The sequence below is a fragment of the Patiria miniata genome, unplaced genomic scaffold (genome assembly GCF_015706575.1).
Source record: "Patiria miniata isolate m_02_andy unplaced genomic scaffold, ASM1570657v1 HiC_scaffold_4, whole genome shotgun sequence".
NCBI lineage: Eukaryota > Metazoa > Echinodermata > Asteroidea > Valvatida > Asterinidae > Patiria > Patiria miniata.
Genome location: NW_024037071.1, coordinates 8,203,706 through 8,225,858, shown reverse-complemented (window position 1 = coordinate 8,225,858; position 22,153 = coordinate 8,203,706). Strand labels below are relative to the sequence as shown.

The 22,153-nt window shown below is 41.0% G+C and overlaps 1 protein-coding gene across 1 annotated transcript in view; it reads left to right on the top strand.

The window, feature by feature from the left end:
- Positions 1–22,153, top strand: part of LOC119740085 — a 44,719-nt gene that overhangs the window by 10,308 nt on the left and 12,258 nt on the right. The window contains exons 14-38 of the mRNA XM_038215288.1: positions 665–939; positions 1,752–1,884; positions 2,888–3,106; positions 3,300–3,450; positions 4,029–4,312; positions 5,064–5,264; positions 5,697–5,841; positions 6,451–6,615; positions 7,345–7,463; positions 8,051–8,335; positions 8,552–8,711; positions 9,265–9,480; positions 10,598–10,809; positions 11,490–11,595; positions 12,159–12,275; positions 12,872–13,010; positions 14,008–14,188; positions 14,911–15,178; positions 15,872–16,061; positions 16,688–17,015; positions 17,635–17,754; positions 18,470–18,598; positions 19,175–19,255; positions 20,089–20,274; positions 21,463–21,609. Of these exons, the coding sequence (XP_038071216.1) occupies positions 665–939; positions 1,752–1,884; positions 2,888–3,106; positions 3,300–3,450; positions 4,029–4,312; positions 5,064–5,264; positions 5,697–5,841; positions 6,451–6,615; positions 7,345–7,463; positions 8,051–8,335; positions 8,552–8,711; positions 9,265–9,480; positions 10,598–10,809; positions 11,490–11,595; positions 12,159–12,275; positions 12,872–13,010; positions 14,008–14,188; positions 14,911–15,178; positions 15,872–16,061; positions 16,688–17,015; positions 17,635–17,754; positions 18,470–18,598; positions 19,175–19,255; positions 20,089–20,274; positions 21,463–21,609 (4,557 nt within the window). The remainder of the gene's footprint in view (positions 1–664; positions 940–1,751; positions 1,885–2,887; positions 3,107–3,299; positions 3,451–4,028; positions 4,313–5,063; positions 5,265–5,696; positions 5,842–6,450; positions 6,616–7,344; positions 7,464–8,050; positions 8,336–8,551; positions 8,712–9,264; positions 9,481–10,597; positions 10,810–11,489; positions 11,596–12,158; positions 12,276–12,871; positions 13,011–14,007; positions 14,189–14,910; positions 15,179–15,871; positions 16,062–16,687; positions 17,016–17,634; positions 17,755–18,469; positions 18,599–19,174; positions 19,256–20,088; positions 20,275–21,462; positions 21,610–22,153) is intronic.

The following is a 22,153-nucleotide window of genomic DNA, read 5'->3' as shown; positions in this document are numbered from 1 at the left end:
GGGTCATTAGTAAATGTTTTCCTATTTGTTTTTCTGTATTTCTAAAACCTGTAATGATACTGAATTGTTTGTAATGCCGATATAAGAAAGTAATAGAGATAATTGTGGGGAGCGAAAATGCAAAAAAAAAAAATCCTCAGGAAACATGCACATTTTGAAGTGGGATATTCTGATGCAATTTTTGTTCTAATCAACTGTACCCAGTTTTTGGAGCTGCTAATTGAAAAAACTACGCTGAATCAGTCAATAAGGAAAGTAATTATTATCCAATCTCGGTTACAATGAGCTCATATCTTTCACACAGAAACACAAAACACATCTCTTTTTGCTGGCTTTTTCCAACAAGTAATGTTCTTTTCTTTACATCTGACGCCTTTGAATGGCTTCCAGAGAAAGTGCGCGTTATAAATTGTGTGTTATTATTATTATTATGAAATGAAATTTCGCACGTAATTTGAAAATATGCAAGGTAGTCCTTGTACCAACCAAAACTGCCCAGACGCACTGTGATATTAAGTATTCGTCAAGGAAGATACAAGTTGTAAAGTGATATACTATGAGTGCTTATGGGTTAAACAAATTTCAACAATGTATGTTAGACATGTTTGCCTTAAATGTGATATTAAAAATAAAACTTGTAATTTGATATTTCGTAATTTGAAAGATGACACAAACCACTGCAACCCACGCCAGTTGGACGGCCCCCTCTCCCGGCCGATACTACGTCACCGTCGTCGCTTACAACACTGCCCAGGAATCCTCAGACCCCGTCTGCTCCGACGGTGTCGTGATCGACACCAGCCCACCAGAGTTGACCCAGATTGCCATCAGCTCTGCCCGGATGTGGCCTGGTCTGGCCAAGGATGCTGAGGGTCGGGTGTGGTTCATCAACGAGCATCGCAGGAAGATGGAGCTGTTTAATGCGTCCAGTGACTGCAGGTATATAGGGTGAACACATTTTCATCGTGACTGTAGAGGTTTCTCAAAATCTTGCTTTGCCTCCAGTTTTAGCTTAAAATCTTTCCTCAGGATTTTTTAGACGCCTTTTACATGTGTGTCCAAACCAAATGGACATCAATTGCTGAATACCTTGCCAACTATACATGTACATTAACCTCGTAGCTGGCTGCGAGCTTCCCCATCAAGCCTGGTTCTGGACCTAGAGTCACTCTGGGATACAAGTGTTGGACTTTAGAATTTGTTTTGAACAGCCCCATTCATTTTACAAGGCTTTGGAGCATTCTTTTTCAAGGGAAATGTAAAGTAAAAAAAAAAAACACTCTGACTTTGAATCAGTGCCACTCAAGGTACAGTTGCCTTATAGACTTTTCAGAACAGCCCCATTTATTTTGCACACTGCTGATTTGATTCAAAGATTCCATATAATTTTGACTTGCAAAATCATAAACATAAGTTACACCACAAGTTAAATACTGTAGGTCAGTTCTTCCTTCACACAAGTGCAAAGAGAATTTGGTGTTGCAACATATTCATAGGGAAGTTTGTTGTAGAAATTTGTTAAATTTCTTTCAGCTTTTGAAACTTCCCAGCACGAATACTTGCCTCGAGGCCGCAAACTGTGCATTTACTGTCGGCATTTGGGGCAAGTGTGAACCCTCATTGAATATGAACTCCCCTAAGTGTAGTACCTCGGGTCGATAAGAGTAGTCAAGCTGTCATAGTCAAAACATAGTTTGTGTCTCATCTTGTGCTCTAATATAATGTGTATCATGGGATTTTGTTTCCCGCAGTTTGATAGCCACCCCTGTCAACGATTTGTCCGTTTATCCTGACGTAACCGCCTCTAAGGCAAGGCCCCAACATATCAACTGCCAGAAGTTCCAGGGTATTGAAGAGAAAATTTTCCTTCCGACCCATAAGCATGTAAGTATAGGCCATGTTGCACTGTGTAGGAACTACTTCAAGCATTGGATAGGTTTAGATTTCATCAAGATTGTAACGAAGCCATGGTGTGTCATGGCCTAGCGGTTAAGAGCACCGGACTCGTGCTCTGGTGTTTCAGAGGCAACAGTGGCGTGGGTTCGAGCCCGGGCCTGGACGCTTGTGCCCTTAAGCAAGGCACTTAACCATCATTGCTTCGTCCTTTGGATGGGACGTTAAGCCGGAGGTCCCGTGTGTTGTGTAAGGCCTAACGCACGTAAAAGAACCCAGTAACACTTATCGCTAAGAGAAGGGGTTAGCCCCGGTGTTTCTGGCCGCCTAGTTGTACTTCCTTGTGGAAGTCCTTAAGAGAAGAGCCAACCAAGTATGCAATCACCAGCCCATCAACAAGCGAAAACACAAGGGAAGTCATATGTACCAGTCATTCATTTGAACAACTTTTCATTTGGCCTGTTACTGAATACTGGACTAGCAATGACCTAATACTTTAAACTCATTGGATAAGTGTTTACTGTGCGTGAGAATATATTTGAATAATACCAGTCCTCTTAGTCAGAACATGAATATCCAGTGCCAGTTCTTTTTCTAGAGGGGGAAAATTGCGGGGTAAATTGCAGTTCAGTGCAATTTTTTTCAGTTTGGCCATCGCCACATCAATTTTTGCTCAAGGCAAGATGTCTTTCGATTTTTGGAGAAGATTCGAGTTTTTGAGGATTTAGAGGATTCAGGGAAGTTAAAAAACGTTAAGTTTAATTAGTTGTTTTGTCCTTAATATTTCTGTACATTAGAGTATTGTAATGCATAATGCATGTACAGGCAAGTGAAACAAGGTAACTCATTGAGTGTTTGGTTGTATGTGATGGCCATACATACACAATGTTGGATGACATTGTGCTAAGGGACTCTGAAAATGAATATTCGTTACTTTTTATATTATTTATTACGTTTTCCTTGTTATTTCCTTATCCAAAACAAAACCTGCCAGTTGACCATATCCTGGACTGGAGTGGATCCAGAGAGCTCAATCTATGACTACGAGATCGGTCTGAGCAGTGACCCCTCAAACCCGACCCCTGACCTCGTGACCTTCAGGTCAACATCAGGTCACGATCACTTTGTGATGTACCATCCACATATCAGCCAAGGAAACGTGTTCTATCTGGTTCTGAAGGCCGTCAACAAGGCTCAAGCATCCACAGTCAAGGTATGAATAAAAACATTTAATAAGAAAAAATTGAGAATTTCAATTCAAGGTTTTTTTTTACTGTCATGCACTATGCATTGAATACTCGGCAGTACACAGGAAAGCTTTGTGTAGTACAATGTAATCTTGAAAAATCTGGAAGAGCCGAAGTGGTTATCAGTCTTATGAAAATGTTCATCTTGTTTCATTTCAGGTTGTCGGCCCAGTCATAGTGGATACCACCCCTCCCGTGTTTGTTGGGCGTGTCTCTGTCCATGTGGAGGATGCATACTTGATTGCTGAATGGGGAGATAGTGGCTTCATTGATGATGAGGATACCAGCTTGAGATACCAAGTTGCCATCGGTGAGTCAATCAAACTACAGATAGTGTTGATTATTTATAGTTGCTTCGTTGAGGGTGTGGGTATGCATTGAAACTATTGCAGCGAAGACGTGGATCTTCGCACGAGAGCTGCATGTATCAGACACACAGCATTTATTTACGCACAAGCATTTTTTTTATCTGAATGTGCACAGACCAATAGCATCTTCATATGAGTGTCATTTGCACCATTGAACTGAGACTTGTGCTCGGATTCCATAAGAAAAAAGCTTGTTCTAAAAATTATCAGAGTTGTGTTACTCAAGTCCAGGAGTTGGCCTTGAGTCTGTCTCGAGTCACAATTTTGGTTACTCAGACTTGAATGGAGTCATCATAGTTGACTTGGACTCGTGCTGGGACTCGACTGTCATGACTCGGACTACTCATGGAGGACTTGTGACTCTTGAGCCACGTTCTCTTTACTAACAATACATTTTTTCAAAAATACTACAAACAAAAATCTGATTTTGGTGTTGCTGATATGGCAAGAATAACACCCATCATGTGTATGTGTAAGTGTTTGATGTACATCACTGAATTATTGGCATGTGCTATTTCAGGACACGGTCCTGGCGGTACAGAAACATTCCCTTATCAAGCTGAGGACGACCTGAAAGTTGGCCCCTGTCAACTGCGGACCTCCTGCGCTGCGTTCTCATTGGATGATGTAGGCTGGCGTCTCCATGGTGATCATGAGTATTACGTGTCGGTCAGAGCACAGAATGGCGCTGGGTTAGCTACGGTGGGGACCTCATCGGTCTATAGACACATCGTGCAGTTGCCGTCCGTGGGTGTTGTATTGGATGTCGCACCCCCTGGAGAAGCGGCAGACGTCACTCTAGGGGTATGTAAGATTTTCATAACTTTAAATAGTGCACATGTGTATCAAAGATAATCAAGTGGTTAGGACATTGAACCCCGTGATAACTTAACCCAGTGGAGTGATTTACTAGGAACCTTCCTCACCCTTGCAAATTCCAACACCATGTGGTATTAAACTGTACAAATAAACAGTTGGACTCCACCAAACCCTTGTGCTGGGGTTTGGCTGGATGGGGATCGTCAGGGTTAAGTTTTAAATTGAGACACTCAAAAGATTCCCAAGTATTCTCTGTGGACAAACAGATGATCCGTTCATCATGGGCAAATTGTCATAAGTTTGCAAAAACATTCTATCTCTCGGATGATGTATAACATACGGTGCCCCAAAAGTAAAAGTTATTGTGCAGAGCAATATGAGAATCTGGCTAAAACTGTTAAGATTCTTGTCAAAACTGCACACTGAACATTTATGCATGGTGTCACGGCTGTCTAATTCTTCATCAATGTGCAGTATTTCATGGAACTACTAACACGTTTACCTGCAGATCAAAAAAAATAACTGAGACAAAGTCAGGAGCAGAATACATCACATGACATTATGGCTTGCAGCATGTTTGTTTTACCTAACACATTTCTACGCTTGAAATTGGCTGCTTTTTTGGTTTGTTTTTCAAATAAGCTGATTCAGGATGTCCAGCTTTCGGGTCCGGCTTGAATAGGTAAGCCTAGCCCTGTTCAAGGTGATTTGGGATTATTCCTTCTTGTTTGAACAGGTCGCCAAGGATATTGACGTTCAGACGGACACCACAAGCATCTCAGCCCGCTGGTTTGGCTTTGAGCATCCTCATCTTGCTATCAACTATGAGATTGCCGTCGGATCAGAAGGAGGCGCTTCAGATGTCAGCAATGGTTTCATCGACGTCGGCAATGCAACCTTCTACCGACTGGAAGGACTGGCTCTGACACCACTCACGGTAATTAGGGGTTAAAATTCAAACAGTTCTTGATTTGGTTTTGGAAAGTTTTTGAGATGGTCTTCCCCGAAACTCTTGAGTCAGTTTGTTGAAACTTTTACAAATTAAATAAAGGGCTTTATATTTTTAGAATCCATTTCAAGTTTGAAAGCCACTGACATCTTCTAGTATCATTCTCTTGATTTCAGTTGTTCTCCCCCCCCCCCCCCCCCCAGGGAGGGCGTGGGGGGTGGGGGTTGTAGTTTGATGTTCGTACAGATCTCCATAAAGTTTTGCTTGTAGGATTGCCTTGTAGAGTTGCTAATCGCCACTTCCATCTTTCCGTCACTGGCTTAGGTTTCTTCATATTTAAATCTATTTTTTGATAAAATGAATATTAAAAGTGTCCTTAGTCGTTCAGTTGAACCTTTTCTTTTCATTTGTTTTCAACAGACCTATTACGTGACCGTCCGTGCCAGTTCTGATACCGGTAGCGTCAATGTTACTTCAGATGGTGTCAAAATCATTCAGGAGGGTCAGGCACTGGAGGGAGCTGTGATCAAGGATGGACTGGGCTGTGATCAAGATGCAAGTAAGGGCTTCACTTTTTTTTTTCTTATCTGCTTCATTCTTTTCTAAAAATGAAAGTGTTTCTCATTGTCTTATTGCTCAGATGTTTCTTTCAGTTGTCTTCATTCACAGTTTCTTGCTTCCTTGAAGTGTGATCTGCTGCCGATCAACCCTGTCAGGATGACATCACCTACCAGTCCTCTACCTCAGACATCTCAGCTCGCTGGACCATCCCTCTAGATCCCTCCCTACTCTCTCTTCATTCACAGCTTCTTGCCTCCTTCTTACAGTGTCTGTGCGATCAGGACTCTGTCTTCACTCATCTGCTGCTGATCATCCCTGTCAGGATGACATCACCTATCAGGTTTCTACTTGAGACATCTCAGCTTGTTGGACCATCTCTCTAGACCTCCCTACTCTCTCTTCATTCACAGTTTCTTGCCTCCTCCTTGCAGTGTCTGCGCCATCAGGATTATCCCATCACTCATCTGCTGCTGATCAACCCTGTCAGGATGACATCACCTACCAGTCCTCTACCTCAGACATCTCAGCTCGCTGGACCATCCCTCTAGATCCCTCCCTACTCTCTCTTTATTCACAGTTTCTTGCCTCCTCCTTGCAGTGCCTGTGCCATCAGGATTATCTCATCACTCATCTGCTGCTGATCAACCCTGTCAGGATGACATCACCTACCAGTCCTCCACCTCGGACATCTCAGTTCGTTGGACCATCCCTGAGATGCTGCAGCCGTATGTGACTAACATCCTCTGGGCAGTTGAGCAAGAGCTTGACACTTTCTCAGGTGAGGTTCAGGAAGATTTTTTTCCCCATTTTTTTCTGTACAATTTATTGCACACAATATTGAAGCATCACCTCAGGATTACTTGAAAATCTCACTCGTCTTTTCAAGATGAGGACACATCTTTTGGTTAATCAGAACAACCTGATAAAAAGCCAGGTTTTTCAATATGGAAAAACGGAATTATGCTTTTACAAAAACTCAAAAGTAGCTTTGGAAATATGTGGCAGAAATAGCCAATTTACATCAGATTCTTTCCTAAAATGTAGCATTCCAAATGGAACAAAAGGTTGAAATATAGCCCAATGTGTTTACTGTTTACAAATAATGAATTATTATGAGTGCAATGGTAAGAATAATATCATGAGGTGACGGATGGAATGTTCCATTCCACCTGTCACCGAATGAAACTTTTCTTTCCATTGCACCAATCTGAAACATTCATTATTTGTTTCAAACAACACCTGAATAAATCCTTGTCATCTGATTGGTCAGAGCCACCAATCATGTAACCGTGCAATGGAAGTTCTATTCATCATTGAATAGACCTTCTATTTTTGAGGTGCGGGTGGCCATGGGTTGGGACGAATAATTCAATGACACGTGATCAACGACCCACCAATTGGATGACGGGGATTTATTCAGGCGTCGTATAAAAAGGTACAGAAATCAGTTTCAACTAATTTTTATGCGTTCCTTCTGATTGGTCGTAAACTGTATTTTTTGTTGTAGGCAATGGTGCATCAAAATTGGACTGGGTCCCAATGCTTGATTATCAAGACCTTGGCATGGCCGTCCAGCATGTTGAGGCTGGTGTAGGGATGAATGACGGAGCACTCATCAGATCTAAGGTATGAAATCAAATTTTTTTGACTTCTTCAATTCCCCAAGGCCTCCACTAGTCTGAGTATCACCCGTTCTCCATCACCCGCAGCCCATCTCCGGTAGAACGTCTGATATATCTAAGCATGCCTGACGTCATTTCATTCCAAAATCAGGACTAAGATTGTGATTGGTCAATTTCGATGCCGCGTTTTTGTAATACAACAACCTGTACACAAAGGCTACTCATCGTGGGCTTGATGATACGCACGTGGGGAGCTTGCATTACGGGCGAATAGAAGGTGCCTGCTGATTGGTCAGTTTCTCGAGGTCAAATGCAGTCTATTTGCATAATGAATCTGTTTACGTATCATAGACCATGAACGGCTTCGCCAGGGCCAGGGTCTATTACATAGACTAGGCCTCCACATGGCCCAACAGACTAAAATTGGTCCATAAGCTCTTGGTGTGAAAGAAGAAAGAGGTGCTGTCCTCTAGACCGCTCTGTGACGTCACAAATTTGCATATTTGATCCAAAGTACTTCCAGTATCAGGTTGGCTGTCCGATACAAAAATTACAAAACAACAGAGTATCGTAAAACCTATTTAATTGCAGGTCCAATTCTGCCATGATGGTGTCTGCTTCCGGCCGATTGCCAGCGATGGATTCTGGGTGTTATCCCGACCTCCCGAGGTCGGCGAGGTCACGATCAGCGACATTGCAACAGTAGACAGCAGTACAGAGCTTAGCGTGGTCTTCCAGCCATTCATTCATGAGTACATCCAGCATGAAGACCAGCTCGCCTTGATGGATCACTACGAGTGGAATATTGCAGTGGAGGGTGGCGCAGTATTGAGCGATTGGAAACTTGCTGAGAATTTACTGATTAGCGGGGAAAGGGTAAGTAAGGGCTTGTATTTTTGTTTTGTTTGGCATCTCATGAGGGGGCTGTTTTGCCTACTCACAACAGCAAAGTGAATGCCTACTAATGTCAGCATCTTTGCCTTGTGGCTGTGATTGATCGAACCATCATGGGATGTTGCCTAATGGAACATCCATTGCATTCTGAAATTGCTCTGAACTGATCTTATGCCTATATTTTTTGTTTATCAAAAGGCCCATTTCACTGCTTCATACAATGGCCTCCTAGACCCTCGTTTGTGCCACCGGTTGTCCGTGCGAGGTTTCAACAAAGCTGGCCTATCCTCCATCGCAAGCACCAACCTTCCCGACTGCATTGCTCTTTCCACTCCCCACGATGTCATCGATGCGGATCGTAAGTTGAGTTTTTTTTTCTTTAAACTCATTTGGTTTTACCAAAGATGTCTGGTAGGTAATGCATAACTAACATTTCTTAAATCCAGAAGCAGAGTTTGAAGCCCACTTTAATAAACTCAATCTCTATATCAGGAGTTGTTTACGCCTACTCACGAGAGGGACGTACCGTAATATAGCTAGATGTAGATGAGTGTTCGAAAAACATGAAATAAAATTGAAGAACCAAATCATTGGAAGTATATAATTTTTGACTTGTTTTGACATTTGGACCGAACAGTTTTGATTTTTTGACTGAGAAGGTATTTATTTTATGAATGGGGAAAAAATATGTGCTTGGCTGGTATTAAACACTGTGTTTAAAACTGGTTACAGTCTGGAGCTGAGCAACACTGCCGACTGGGAACCAGTCAATAGCAATGCTCATCACATTAAAGTTTGGCTGGTAACCTGGTTTTCTGCCAAACAAAAACTGATTCCGTGCCAAGCAGCGACATGAAATCAGGCCCAGTCTGATAAACAAAATGGAGATCTCATGCTCGTTTTTCGAACAGATGAAGTCCATTTGGAGCTGAACGCTGCGTGGCATGAACCAGACAAGGATTACATCTCCTCCACAACCTCGCTGTCGGCGGTCTGGCCGCAACTGCGCCACAGGGCCTACGTCTGGGCGGCCATTGAGGACATCGGAACGACGGAGTTTGGAAACTTGGACAATGGTCTGCAGTTCCCCTGTGATCACCCGATGCAAAAGGCGTGTGGTCAGACAGGTAGGGAAGGGAAGCTGTTTTCTTCAGACACATCAATTGTTTTGATCTCTAAACTTCTAATAAATTTCTCAAATTTAATTTTTTTTCCAAAAATTTGGTGCATAACAGAGCTTTTTATAAGAGCTCCAAAAATAAATCTGATATTTTTTTCCACATCGTATTAATCAATCATCTAGGAGTTTTGGATCATTTCTGTGAATCATTAATTAGAAGACACGGTTAATTGGCACTGTCACGGACGATACACTTCCTTTCATATTATGCTGGGATTGCTCCTATGCAAAATAAATAAATCTGTATGTAGAGAAACTTCCTGTAAATTTTTGTTTTTGAAAAGTGCCATAAATTTCTGAAATTTTTAAACTTCAGAAAAATAAGTGAATTTCCATACAAAAGGAACTAACAAATATGACCCAACCCAACAAAATGAGTCACTAGTCACCAGAGTTGCTTTTAGCAATTGGCCTTTAAATCAAATCTTAAAAAACGGAAATCAAAGGGCAAATCAACCTTTTCATCTACACAACATTTGCAGATATTTGATCTATCCAAATGAAGAACAAATTATGCACTTTCAAATGCACATGAAAAATTAATAAGTGCAACATTTTCCTTAACCCTCCTGCTGTCTGAACAGTCACAGACAGTCAAAACAGCACACCTGTTCTCCTGCCATTCGTTTATACACATGCTTGCCACCAACAGTCAGATCATATTCTAAAACACTGTGACTTGTCAAATTTCATCAACAGACAAAAGCAGGTGACTGGTAGACACAACTGTCTTATCAATTTCCTACGGTCACTGCATATATAGCTGTATTGAGTTACACAAGACAGTCACAGCCAACCAATCCTGCTTAATGTAGGCAGGGAGCACTCAACTGTTCTTGATTGATTTTGTCTGCTGGGCTTTGTTGAATTTGCTAGCCAGAGAGGGAAAGTTAAGTCATTTCTTCGGATATAGTCACAAATATGCTCAGTGAAAAATGGGTCAGAGAGTATGTACAAGGGTTATTGCTTTGAGTTTACTAAATTCTTAAAATTTCTGAAGACAACCAGCTGATTGTCTTTGACTGTATTTCTAAGATGTAAATTTTGGTTTCTGCATTTCACAGATAAAGAGTTTGTGAATGTCCCGGGCCTGTCCCTCCAACATGGCAGCTGTTATCGTATCTGCATCCATGCCAACCGAGTCGTCCTTCAACACGAGACGTGGAACCAAACACTGCCCTCAGTGTCCAGCTGCAGTGACGGCGTTGTCGTGGATACCACCCCGCCGACCCCGGGCTCTGTGTGGATTGGCGGGGGACAACATCAAGCATTTCAGGTAGTCATGCTTTGGCGTTCAGTCTTTGTAACTCATGCTGTTAGCCTTTTTGATTTGGTGGTCTCACAAAAAAGGCACTGCTTTTGGGCAATTCCACGGTTACTCATGTTACATTTTTGATGTACTTTTGAGTTTCCTTGGGCTGTAATTACCTTACTGAAAAGGTTTAATTACTGTTATCCCCATGGTAGATAGAGTAGACCTAGACCTACCTGAGCACCAAAGATGACATCCAGAAAAATGTGTTATGTATGATAAACAAGATGCACAAAATCGGTTACTCACGTTACATTTTCGTAACGTGAGTAACTGATTTTGTGTGTCTTGTTTATCATACATCATACATAACACTTTTTTCTGGATGTCATCTTTGGTGCTTAGGTAGGTCTAGGTCTACTCTATCTACCATGGGGATAACAGTTATTAAACCTTTTCAGTAAGGTAATTACAGCCCAAGGAAACTCAAAAGTACATCAAAAATGTAACGTGAGTAACCGTGGAATTGCCCTTTTGTACATTGGGTGATAGTCGGAGGCAGTGCTCAGAAGTGCCGGTACAATATTCTGGAGGACGCAGAGTCGAATCCCGCTTGAGTCAACTACTTTGGCTATAACCTCATATTGATTAAAAGCAAACCCTTTCCTTTGTGGTTTATTTGATTTTGTTTTTTCTTCTGTCAGAGGTCATCTTCGGAGTTGGTGCTGCACTGGGATTCATTCACTGACGGAGAGGAACACGGCCTGTCGTCACATCATGCAGGGATCCAATACTATGAATACGCCATCGGTAAGACAGACACGATTCAACTTAGGTTTTGAAATAATAAAACAAAATATCTGTGGGATAAAATTATGGTAGCAGTCTCTGTATGTCGAAAAAGGTGTAGTACAAAAAATAAAATATCAGGGAGGCTGAATGAATTGAATGAGCAGAATTTGCAAAATTTGTCATAAATGGTCTAGCTTGTGCTTCATTGTACTTGGCACGTTGCAGATTGTTTAAAAAAAATAGCTAACTATTATACGATCAGTTATGATTTTCTCTTTGTAGTTAATACAAAGGAAACAAGTTCTCATTAAAGTTTACTTGAAATGCCACAGGTTGAAGTTGGAAGTTTGTTTGTAGCCCTAAAAGAGCCAACGTTTTTTTTTAGCCATCCTACTGTTTTTTTTTGGGGGGGGGGGGAGGGGATTCTACCCCCTACTGATCTTGGGAATGCACTGACAACTGTTTATGAAACTCGGTAAGATAGTAAACAATGATAATAAGTGAAACACCATGTGTATATCGTGAATTGCAATATAATAAAAATAGCAATAATAATAAATGAAATCTGTCAATTTTGTCAGGTTCCTTTCGGGGTGGCAGCGACGTGACTGACTTCACTCGCCTTGGTCTCACGGACAGCGTTATCGTCAACAGTCTGAGACTGCAGCATGGACACTCATATTATGGCACCGTTAGAGGTGAGAAACTGATTTGTCATCGCAACTCAAATCACGTCAGTCTTAGCTTATTTTCCTGCATATTTACACATTGAATTTACTGCAGCCAAAAGTAAGAATTCATTCAAGGGAAGAATTCGACATGACTTTACAACGTTCAAATTAAAAAACGATTACTTTAGGTTCTTGTGGGATTCAGCAAAGTTGAACAAAGTCTTAATTTTGCGACTTGATTTCGGCTAGGAACCATCTTCTACCTTCAGAATTCCCCCGCTATTCAGGAAACGAATTGAACATTCAAGGACCAAGAGGAATCAAGCCCCTTATGAAGTTATAGTCGCTGGGCTTCACCTTTCCTGAATCCTCCAAAATCTTCCAAAACTTTTGGCAGTATTTGAAAGATCTGATTGGGTTAGGGTTGAAATATCACCGCCAGGCACGATTGATTTTTCCCAATCTTCATTGGCCTGTTCACTAAAGTTCTTTTTCCTTTCGATTCTCAGATTGTAAAAAATCAAACTACTCAATCAATTTTCCATCATAAATTTTTTGTTATATTTATCAAAGCCTATAAAAATACCATCACAAGAACTTTTGATTTTTTCCCCTTTACTCAGCCTATGACTTTGTTGGTCTATTTGCGGAGGTGACGTCTGACCCAATCATCATTGACGCAATGCCTCCAGCCGTCAATGACAGCTTCACCCTGAACATTGGAGGCAGCTTCATCAGGTCAACTACATCTCTGTCAGCAAGGTACAGAATAAATGACAATATGTCACAGTTATGTTTAAGTCATCACAAGTCAAATCATTTGTCAATCACAAGTCCGTCAGTCTCAAGTCAAGTCACAAGATATTCAACTGAACTATGACATATTGCATGGCCGTGTCTTTCTTACTGACATGTGACTAAATTTGATTCCTTTCTAGTATGCATGCCCTTAATTCTGCAGATCCTTTGTTTTGGCATCAGTAGACATGTACCCCCTGAACTGTAAGAAAGGGAGAGTTGGGCAAAACTACTGGGAGAGACATTGGAACGCATTGATAATGATGCCTGATGCTCACCCAAAGACACTTTGGTTTTGTGCTCGTTCAGAATAAAAAAGCATGTTCTCAAAGCATGCTATGTGTCACATCGACAGGGCTCTCGAAAATGATGGAAAAAAAAGTGCCCTCTCTTGTTGGTGCGCTAGAGCCAATTGCAGTTGATTTTTATCATCAGGAATGCAAACAGTCTCTGCCCTGGGTTTAAAAAGACCTCAGTTTTAGCTCCAGTTTTAGGAAATTTAAGGTTGCTGACCGGAGTATCATGTAACATACCATATCATGAAAACTGGCATCTGTACACACCTACTACTGACTCTGATGTCAAACACTGTAATTTGCCGGGGGCTTTGTTAAGAGTGGGGGAATGTGGCCTGGCGATTTGTGCTTGTGACTCATGATCAGAGGGTCAGGGGTTCAAATCCAGGTGCTGGTCATATGTTGTGTCCTTGGGCAAGCCGCTTCACCCCAACTTGACTCTCTCCACCCCGGAATAAAAATGGGTACTAGTATTAGCTGGGGAGTAACCTGCGATGAACCGGCATCCCATCCAGGGGGGAATAGAAATATTCTCAGTTGTTTCATGGCAAGGAAAACAGAGATAAATGCCAGCCTGATGGGCCATATTGGCTCGTGACAGACTTGACTTTGACTTTGTTCAAAATATTTACTGTTTTTCCATTATCTGTTTTATGTATCCTCAGTTGGGAGAATGTATTCTCAGATAAGCAGAGCGGCATGGCATATTATGAGTGGGCCGTGGGTTCACATCCAGGCCATGCAGACATCATGCCGTTCACACGAGAGACCTCAGAGTCCGGGACAAGTGACCCATCACAGCCGTTACGCCTGCAGGAGGGTCACTCATACTTTATTACCGTCAAGGTGAGCATACAATGCACATGTTGCCAGACATTTCAGTTTGAACATCAGAACTTAATACTTCCGTAGAATTCATGTTCGCATCATTATGTCTGGGCCCTATTTCAAGTGCTGACCGTAGCAGAAAATGGTGCAAACCTCAAGCTCTATTTCATGGCGTGGTTGTGCTAACGATGGTGCGTGCATTGTGATTTCTCTTGCATTGACACTAATTTAAACAACTTTTTCCTTTGAGGTCAGCATGCCTTTAACAGTGCTCATTACTTACGATCTGTGAGAAATAGATGGAGGTTCTTTTAGCGTAAAATCATGTGCTTAGCAGCACCATAAAATTGGATCCCGTACTTGCAACCATTGAAATATATTCATACCCATTCAATTTTGTACACAGTTCCCTACATTATTCCATACAAAAATGATGTCTTGGAATTTATTACATACTTTTGGCTCATTATTTGATTTAGAAAGATATCTTTGTTTGATAAGTTAAACAGTATATATAATAAGAATGCAATATAAAACAGGCATGCAACTTTTCCTCGGATCAGCTGATATCCTCTTTTTTAATCCTCAATTCTGCCGTTCAAAAATGAAAAACACTGTACAAAGTCTTCTAAACTTTGGAATTTCCTCCTTTTCTGGGGTGAATTTATAGTTGCATGCCTGATAAAATTGTAACTTCTTTCATCAATTAAGTTTGAAAATACATTTTCTTCATGTTTTAGGCGGTGGATCATGTCCAGCTGATCAGATCCAAGAGCTTCGGTGCCTACGTAGTCGACGCAAGCCCGCCATTGGCCGGTCATGTCTTTGACGGAGACCCATCGACCAATCACAGGGACCGTGACTTCCAGGAGGACCGGACGGCGATTGAGGCATCCTGGGAAGGGTTCCATGACCCGCACAGCGCCCTCGTTGGCTATTCGTGGTTTTCCGGGACGTGTCCGGGATGCAGCGACGTTGTGCCATGGCAGCATGTAGGCTTGGAAACAAGTACGTTCCAGTCCGCTGTTTTTTTTATATTATTGTTAAATACGGACTACTTAAATGTGGTGCCATGAAAATTAAAATGTACAAAAGGGTCTTTCCCTGAATTTGAGAAACAATTTTGACTTTTTGACGCATTCGTAGATAAAGTGTAAGGGGTCACTGAATAGTAATTGTTTATGTTAGTTGTGATTCTTCTATTTATTTTAGAATGTTACAGAGTATTTATATGTTATTCTTTGCAATATTTTAATGTGTCTATTCTTTAAACTTCATTTTTACTTAGTTTTTTCCTCTTTCCTCTGTTTGTGTAGCACTCAGGGCCCTGTGATTTTCAACTTTCACAATTTTTTTTTTAAAACCTGGTTACAAACGTTACATTACGTGGACATTATGCCCTTTTTGCTGCATTTGGTTAATATTACTAAGATTTATGGCACTAGGTTTCCCTCAGATAAATTGCTCAGAACATACGAACCATTCCTAACTTGTGCTTAGGAAATGTAAGTCAATGGTGCTATTCCAAGATCAACTATTTTCACCAAGTGCTCCCTTAGCCACCCTGCCTGTTACTCCCTGTAATAGATTCATCAGGAAATACATACAATGTAATAAAAACGTCCAAATTCTGTGGAATAAAACAAATGACTCCCTTTGTTTCACAGCCTTCAAATCCTGATTGTTTATACATATTCCCAGGTGTTACTGCAGAGAACCTGAACCTAGTGCCTGGTTTGACCTACTACGTTACCGTGACGGCCTGTAATGCTGCTGACCTTTGTACCTCAGTGACCTCTGATGGGGTCACGGTGGATGATTCTCCCCCTGTGGTGGGGCGTGTGTATGATGGCGGTCCTGGGGGTGGTGACATAAGCTTCCAGTCTTCAAGGTATGGTTTGTAGCAGACTGAGAATTGTGCCGAATTTCGGAGCGTCGTTTAAAACCATTTTCATGCTGAACAGGTTCGCCCAGCAGATGTTTCATTTTGTGTAAAAGCAAGCCTTTTTAAAGTAATAACCAAGCATAAAATTGCCATACGACTGCATAATGCGCAAGGAAGGTCTTTATGCAGTCAAAATGGGAGCAATACTTCTCAGGAGACGTTATAGTCTTAATAATCAAATACATTTTCCCGTACAAAGACAAATGTGGAAAAGGTGTGTAGATAAGTTTATTATTATTTGGGGTTTGCTATTTATTATTTTTTTCACTTTTCACCAACTTATTTGGCTTGCACGATCCATAGTTGCATATTGGCCGCTGGTGAAATAGAATTACACGTGTAAGCAATTTTTTCTTGTTCTAGAGTAAGCAGAAATAAATTGGGTTACCGTTGATCTGCACTCTGAAATAATTGTGTCTTGAGAAATTGTTAATTTTCAAACAAGGTTTGTTTCAAAGTTTTAAGTCAACCAGACTCACTCACTTAATGGCAATTCTGTCTTTAGTCATGATTCTGTGCTAACCACTTCAAATCGGTGGATGTAAGTTAAAGATTTTGAGTTTCGTTTCTAGGCTGCAGCTGCGAGCTCATTGGTGGGGTTTTCATGACCCTCACTCAGGCCTCTCTCACTACGAATGGCGCGCCGGCACGACACCAGGAGCTGAGGACATCCTCCCCTCTACGCGCATTGAGCTGTCAGAAGACGCCCTGATATTCCTGTCAGATTCAGACCAGATGCCGATCGGTACTGATATCTACGTCACGGTGCGCGCCTATAACCGGCTCGGTTCGTGGAGTCAGGCTACGTCTAGTGGGTTCCGGGTCGACTCTAGCCCACCTGATGTGGTGAACGCACCTGCTGTAGACGAGACTTTTGGGACGGCTGTGCAAAATACTCAGGTAATTAAATCAATGCTCTTCATGATCAAATGTCATTAAACTAACAATTAGCACCTGCAGAACATTGTATTAGTTTGTATTCATAAATACCTAAGACAGTCTACCCATTCCTATTGGTCGAGAGCCTGTCACGTGGCCGGTCTTAAACGGTTGATAAAACACCGGCTGGCTGGTTTTAAACACTTTTCCAGTGCCACATGAAATTTGGACTCCCGTGAAATCTGGTCCCTTTTACCCTTTTATTGGTGTTCGGAACGTTCACAATCTCCACTTTGGCATGCGCAATACTACCAAGAATCCATATTTCGAGTCCTAAATTCACACTGCACGGGTACCGCTGCATTCTGCGCCACATCGCGCAGTGCACGGTACGCACCATGCGCACGCCAATCTCCATATAAGAAGTTGTTTAGGACTACTCGCAAGAGGCACATACCATAACATAGCAAGAGGGGTGTTTCAAAAAACATGAGGTGAAATTGTTGAAAATCGGAGATTAAAAAATGTTGATTTCTTTTGATTTTTGACCGAAAAGCTATTTATGAATGGGAATAAATATGAGCTCGGCCAGTATTAAACAAGTCAACTTATGATCTTATAGCTTGTATCTGTTTTTCAGGTTCTCTGTGATCTCATCCGGATTTCCTGGCTGTTCCAAGACCCAGAGAGTGGTATTAAAGAGCAATACCTTTCTGTCAGCACGCATCGTAACGGAGACATCAATATCCCACCTGTAAAGGTAGTTAACCTCTGTAATAGATTGCTTAAAGCTATAGTCCATCATTTGTAATTTGTGCATTTTGTTCATTTGAAGCAACAAAAGTGTTCAAAATCTAATAAAGGATACTGAACAACTAACCTGATGAAGTTTCAGCTAAGCTTCAGCTATATATTCCGAGAAAAACAGCATTCTAGGATCTAAATTTCAAATCAAAAGTTACTGAATCATGTTTTGAATTGTTTTGAATTGCAGCTATCCGCGATGTCGCGCACTGATCCGACGAATTATAGCAACCGCGCGCGCCTGTGTGTCGTTCCAATGCTTGTGCGCGCTGCGTCGAATAACAAAACGAACTACTAATTTAAATTTTCCTACGGTGCCTCTTAAGACGCACCGTTGGAAAGGCCTTCTGTCGTTGATTTCTTCAAAATGACAGCTTCTCAGAGAGAATAATTTCACAGGGAGTTTAGTCCCCTTACTATCTTTCAACCAAGTTTGTTTTTCAACAACAATTACGCCAGTTACTTTTCGGATGGCTGCAAATGATGGACTCAGGCTTTAACCCGTGTTTTCCATGATCCTAAAAATTGATAACAGTCGTGCGACCTTTGCTTTTTACCCTCAAAAATAATCACCAGGCCTTTTTTTCTTTCCTGAATGCTCAGTGGAGTATTTTGTTCCACTCTGTGATTTGAACTTGGTGATTTTGATTTGAAATCAATTTCATTTGCAGGTTGCTGGGAGCGAGACGGACCACACATTTACTAATCTGACATTAAGTGATGGCAGCCGTTACTTCATAACGGTGTCGGCCTGCAACTATAATGGTCTGTGCATGGAGAGCAAGGCAGAACCTTTATTGGTAAGTAGCATCCACTACATCCGCTTGCTGATATCCACAAATCTGACGGAAGTTGATAATTTATAACAGTGGTGGCCTGCAATTAAAACTTTTATTGTTAAATGACATCCACTACATCCACCATTCTGATATCCACAAATCTGACGGAAGTTGATACTTCATAACAGTGGTGGCCTGCAAATTAGAACTTTTATTGTTAAATGACATCCACTACATCCACCATCCTGATATCCACAAATCTGACGGAAGTTGATAATTCATAACAACAGTGGCCTGCAACCTATTTCGTTAAATGACATCCACTACATCCACACCAACTACATCAAATCTGTTGGTATATCATAAAAGTGGTGGCCTGCAACTATGTGCTGGTTCATGCACAAAGTTGCAAAAGCAGAACTTTCGGTTTGTTTTTTCACTTTGGCCTTATGTGTTAAGTTTCAAGCCACATATATTACATTCTTTTTTTTGGCTGGTAGCCGACTTTTGCTGAACAGATATGCTTCATTCTGAGCAAACTTCCGTAAATTAAGCACAGCTGTGAAATTTAGTCCAATCTTTTTGGTGCTTGCACAGGTTGATGCTAGTCCACCTTCACAAGGGAGGTTTGCCTCAGGCACAGAGAGTGCATCCAATCCTGAACCCACTTCCCCTGGAGTAAGTTTGTATTTGTAATTTTTGGATCATGATTATCAAGTTTGATGATTTATAGGTTTCCTTTTTTTTTGCTCTTCATTTTTTGTCCATTTGAAACAGCAAAATTGCTCAAAATTACATTTTGATAAAAACAGAGGAAACCACAATTTTGGGGGTCTCGTAAATGGATTCTGTTGCTTATGCACGTAAAAAAGTCTGCCTGTTGGCACACTTTAAAAAGAAAACAGTTTCAATAATTAATTCTTTCGATCAGAACAACTTCTGGCAGAGTAACTTCACAGAGTAACTTCATGCCTACGTGCCTTTAATGTGAAGCATTTGGCCGATGCCTTCAGCAGTTTTACCTTTTAAAACAAAAAATTCACACTTCTTGAAAATTTGTCCCTTTTTAATCAAAGATTCTTGAAAAAAAAATCAATATTTGGGGTAAATATCTTGTCAGAAAACTTCTTGGTTTAAATATGCCTCAGCATTATATGGTTTTACGTTTTGATTTATATTATTACAGTGTAATACATTGTAGTATGTGCATGTTGGGGTGTTTGTTTGTTTGTTTTTTTCCATCTGTACTATATACTTGTAGATATAGTGACCATAGTAATTGTTAAAGAATCAATACATTGTAATAACTTACAGATTGGGGTATAACTTACCATAGTAATAACTTACCATAGTAATTGTTAAAGAATCAATACATTGTAATAACTTACAGATTGGGTTAACATCCTGAGGAGGTATGACCCTCCTGTAGTGGAGTACCTAGGCTGCAGTTGATACATTGTATTAAACAAATGATACATTGTAATACAAATGCTAATGGTTTTACCATTCAGCCAGAATTAGCCACACCGACCACCCCGTCTCCATACCACTCTGGCTGGATGACTTGGGTAGAAGACCCCCGCACATCCCTTGGTTCCTTAGCCCTTGCCTGGCTGGGGTTTGCTGATGTTCACTCTGGTATCAGCCACTACTTGGTCTCCGTCGGGCGCACCTACGACGGCTCCGAACTCACCTCGGTACAGTTTTGTGTATTTAAGCTTTTATATTTAGTTTTGGAGTTATTAAAAATATATTAAAAATAATATATGATTTATGTCGTCTTTGAATATCTGTGCACTATTCCCCGTGAGGTATTGTTTAGATCAGTTCTGTAGTCGAGGTACTTGTTAAGGACCTTAAGTCATCATCACAAGTCCATCACAAGTCCATCACAAGTCCAACACAAGTCTATCACAAGTCCATCACAAGTCCATCACAAGTCCATCACAAGTCCACCACAAATCCATCACAAGTCCATCACAAGTCCACCACAAGTCCATCACAAGTCCATCACAAGTCCATCACAAATCCATCACAAGTCCATCACAAGTCCATCACAAGTCCATCACAAGTCTATCACAAGTCCATCACAAGTCTATCACAAGTCCATCACAAGTCTATCACAAGTCCATCACAAGTCTATCACAAGTCCATCACAAGTCCATCACAAGTCTATCACAAGTCCATCACAAGTCCATCACAAGTCTATCACAAGTCCATCACAAGTCTATCACAAGTCCATCACAAGTCCATCACAAGTCCATCACAAGTCTATCACAAGTCCATCACAAGTCCATCACAAGTCTATCACAAGTCCATCACAAGTCCATCACAAGTCCATCACAAGTCCATCACAAGTCCATCACAAGTCCATCACAAGTCCATCACAAGTCCATGACAATTATATCACAAGTCCATCACAAGCCATCCAGTCCCAAGTCAGCTCACAAGCTATTCAAATGAAATGTGCAAAAAGCATTCCTTCACGATTGTTTATCATCTCTTACAAATTGTGATTGATATTGTGCTTTACTTGTGACTGGATTTGTGATTAATGACAACGCTGCGATAGATCAAACTTTTGTCAAGAACTGTTTTGTTGACTGTTTGCCTACACAGTATTCCTATTGTAGAAGACAGCAATTTGCATTAATGTAAGGCACGCCCCTTATATGCTTGGGCTTTTCAAAATCATGCCTCCATCTTTATATAACAACTTATTGTTCTTGTGGTAATATTTTTACCTTTACCTTGCTTTTGATGGAAATACATGTGAATGTTATTGAATTGAACAAAACATTGAATATTTTTGGTCTCCTCATTCCGTCTGTAAAGTTCACCGTAATTCATTATTTTTGAAAGGCAAATTTCTCGTCCACCAACAGAGAGGACCAGTTCGCATTGATCACAGGAACAACGACAGCATGTCAACAGACAAGGAAACACTACAGACAGCCGTCATTCCACTGGAGGGCAGTATAACAGACCTGGAGCCTCCATACCTATACATCTCTATCTGGGCTGTCAATGGGGTAATTTAAAACTTCAAAAAAAGTGTTAATGATTTTGAATTTGAATTGTGCCATCTTCAAACAATAAACCTGTGTGCAATCATGTACATGTACAGTATGTGTCTCGAAGAATTAAATGTTGGGCATTAAAATAATGGGAATAAAAACAAATTGTAGTTTAAAAAATTCCAGTTTATTAAAATGTAATAGCATTCCGCACTAATGACGTCAATTTTGCTCCACGCCATACGTGCGCATACTCAGACAAACAATCACGCGCCTAGCGCGCACTGGCCACATACATTCGCATAGAAACGGTACTGCAAGCGTGCGGGTAATCTTCACATGAGAAGTTCGTACAGCATGTTTGTCTGAGATCCGGGTACTTGCATCTATTTTTAACATTTAGTGCGGAGTGCTATTAAAGCATGAAGCCTATGGAATTTTAAAAACATTGATACATAAACAAAATTAATCAACTGGGATTTTGAAAGGATACATATTAAATTATATTTTGTGCTTTTAATAACAGCTGTATCAAGTAGGCCATAGATCATATTCAAGT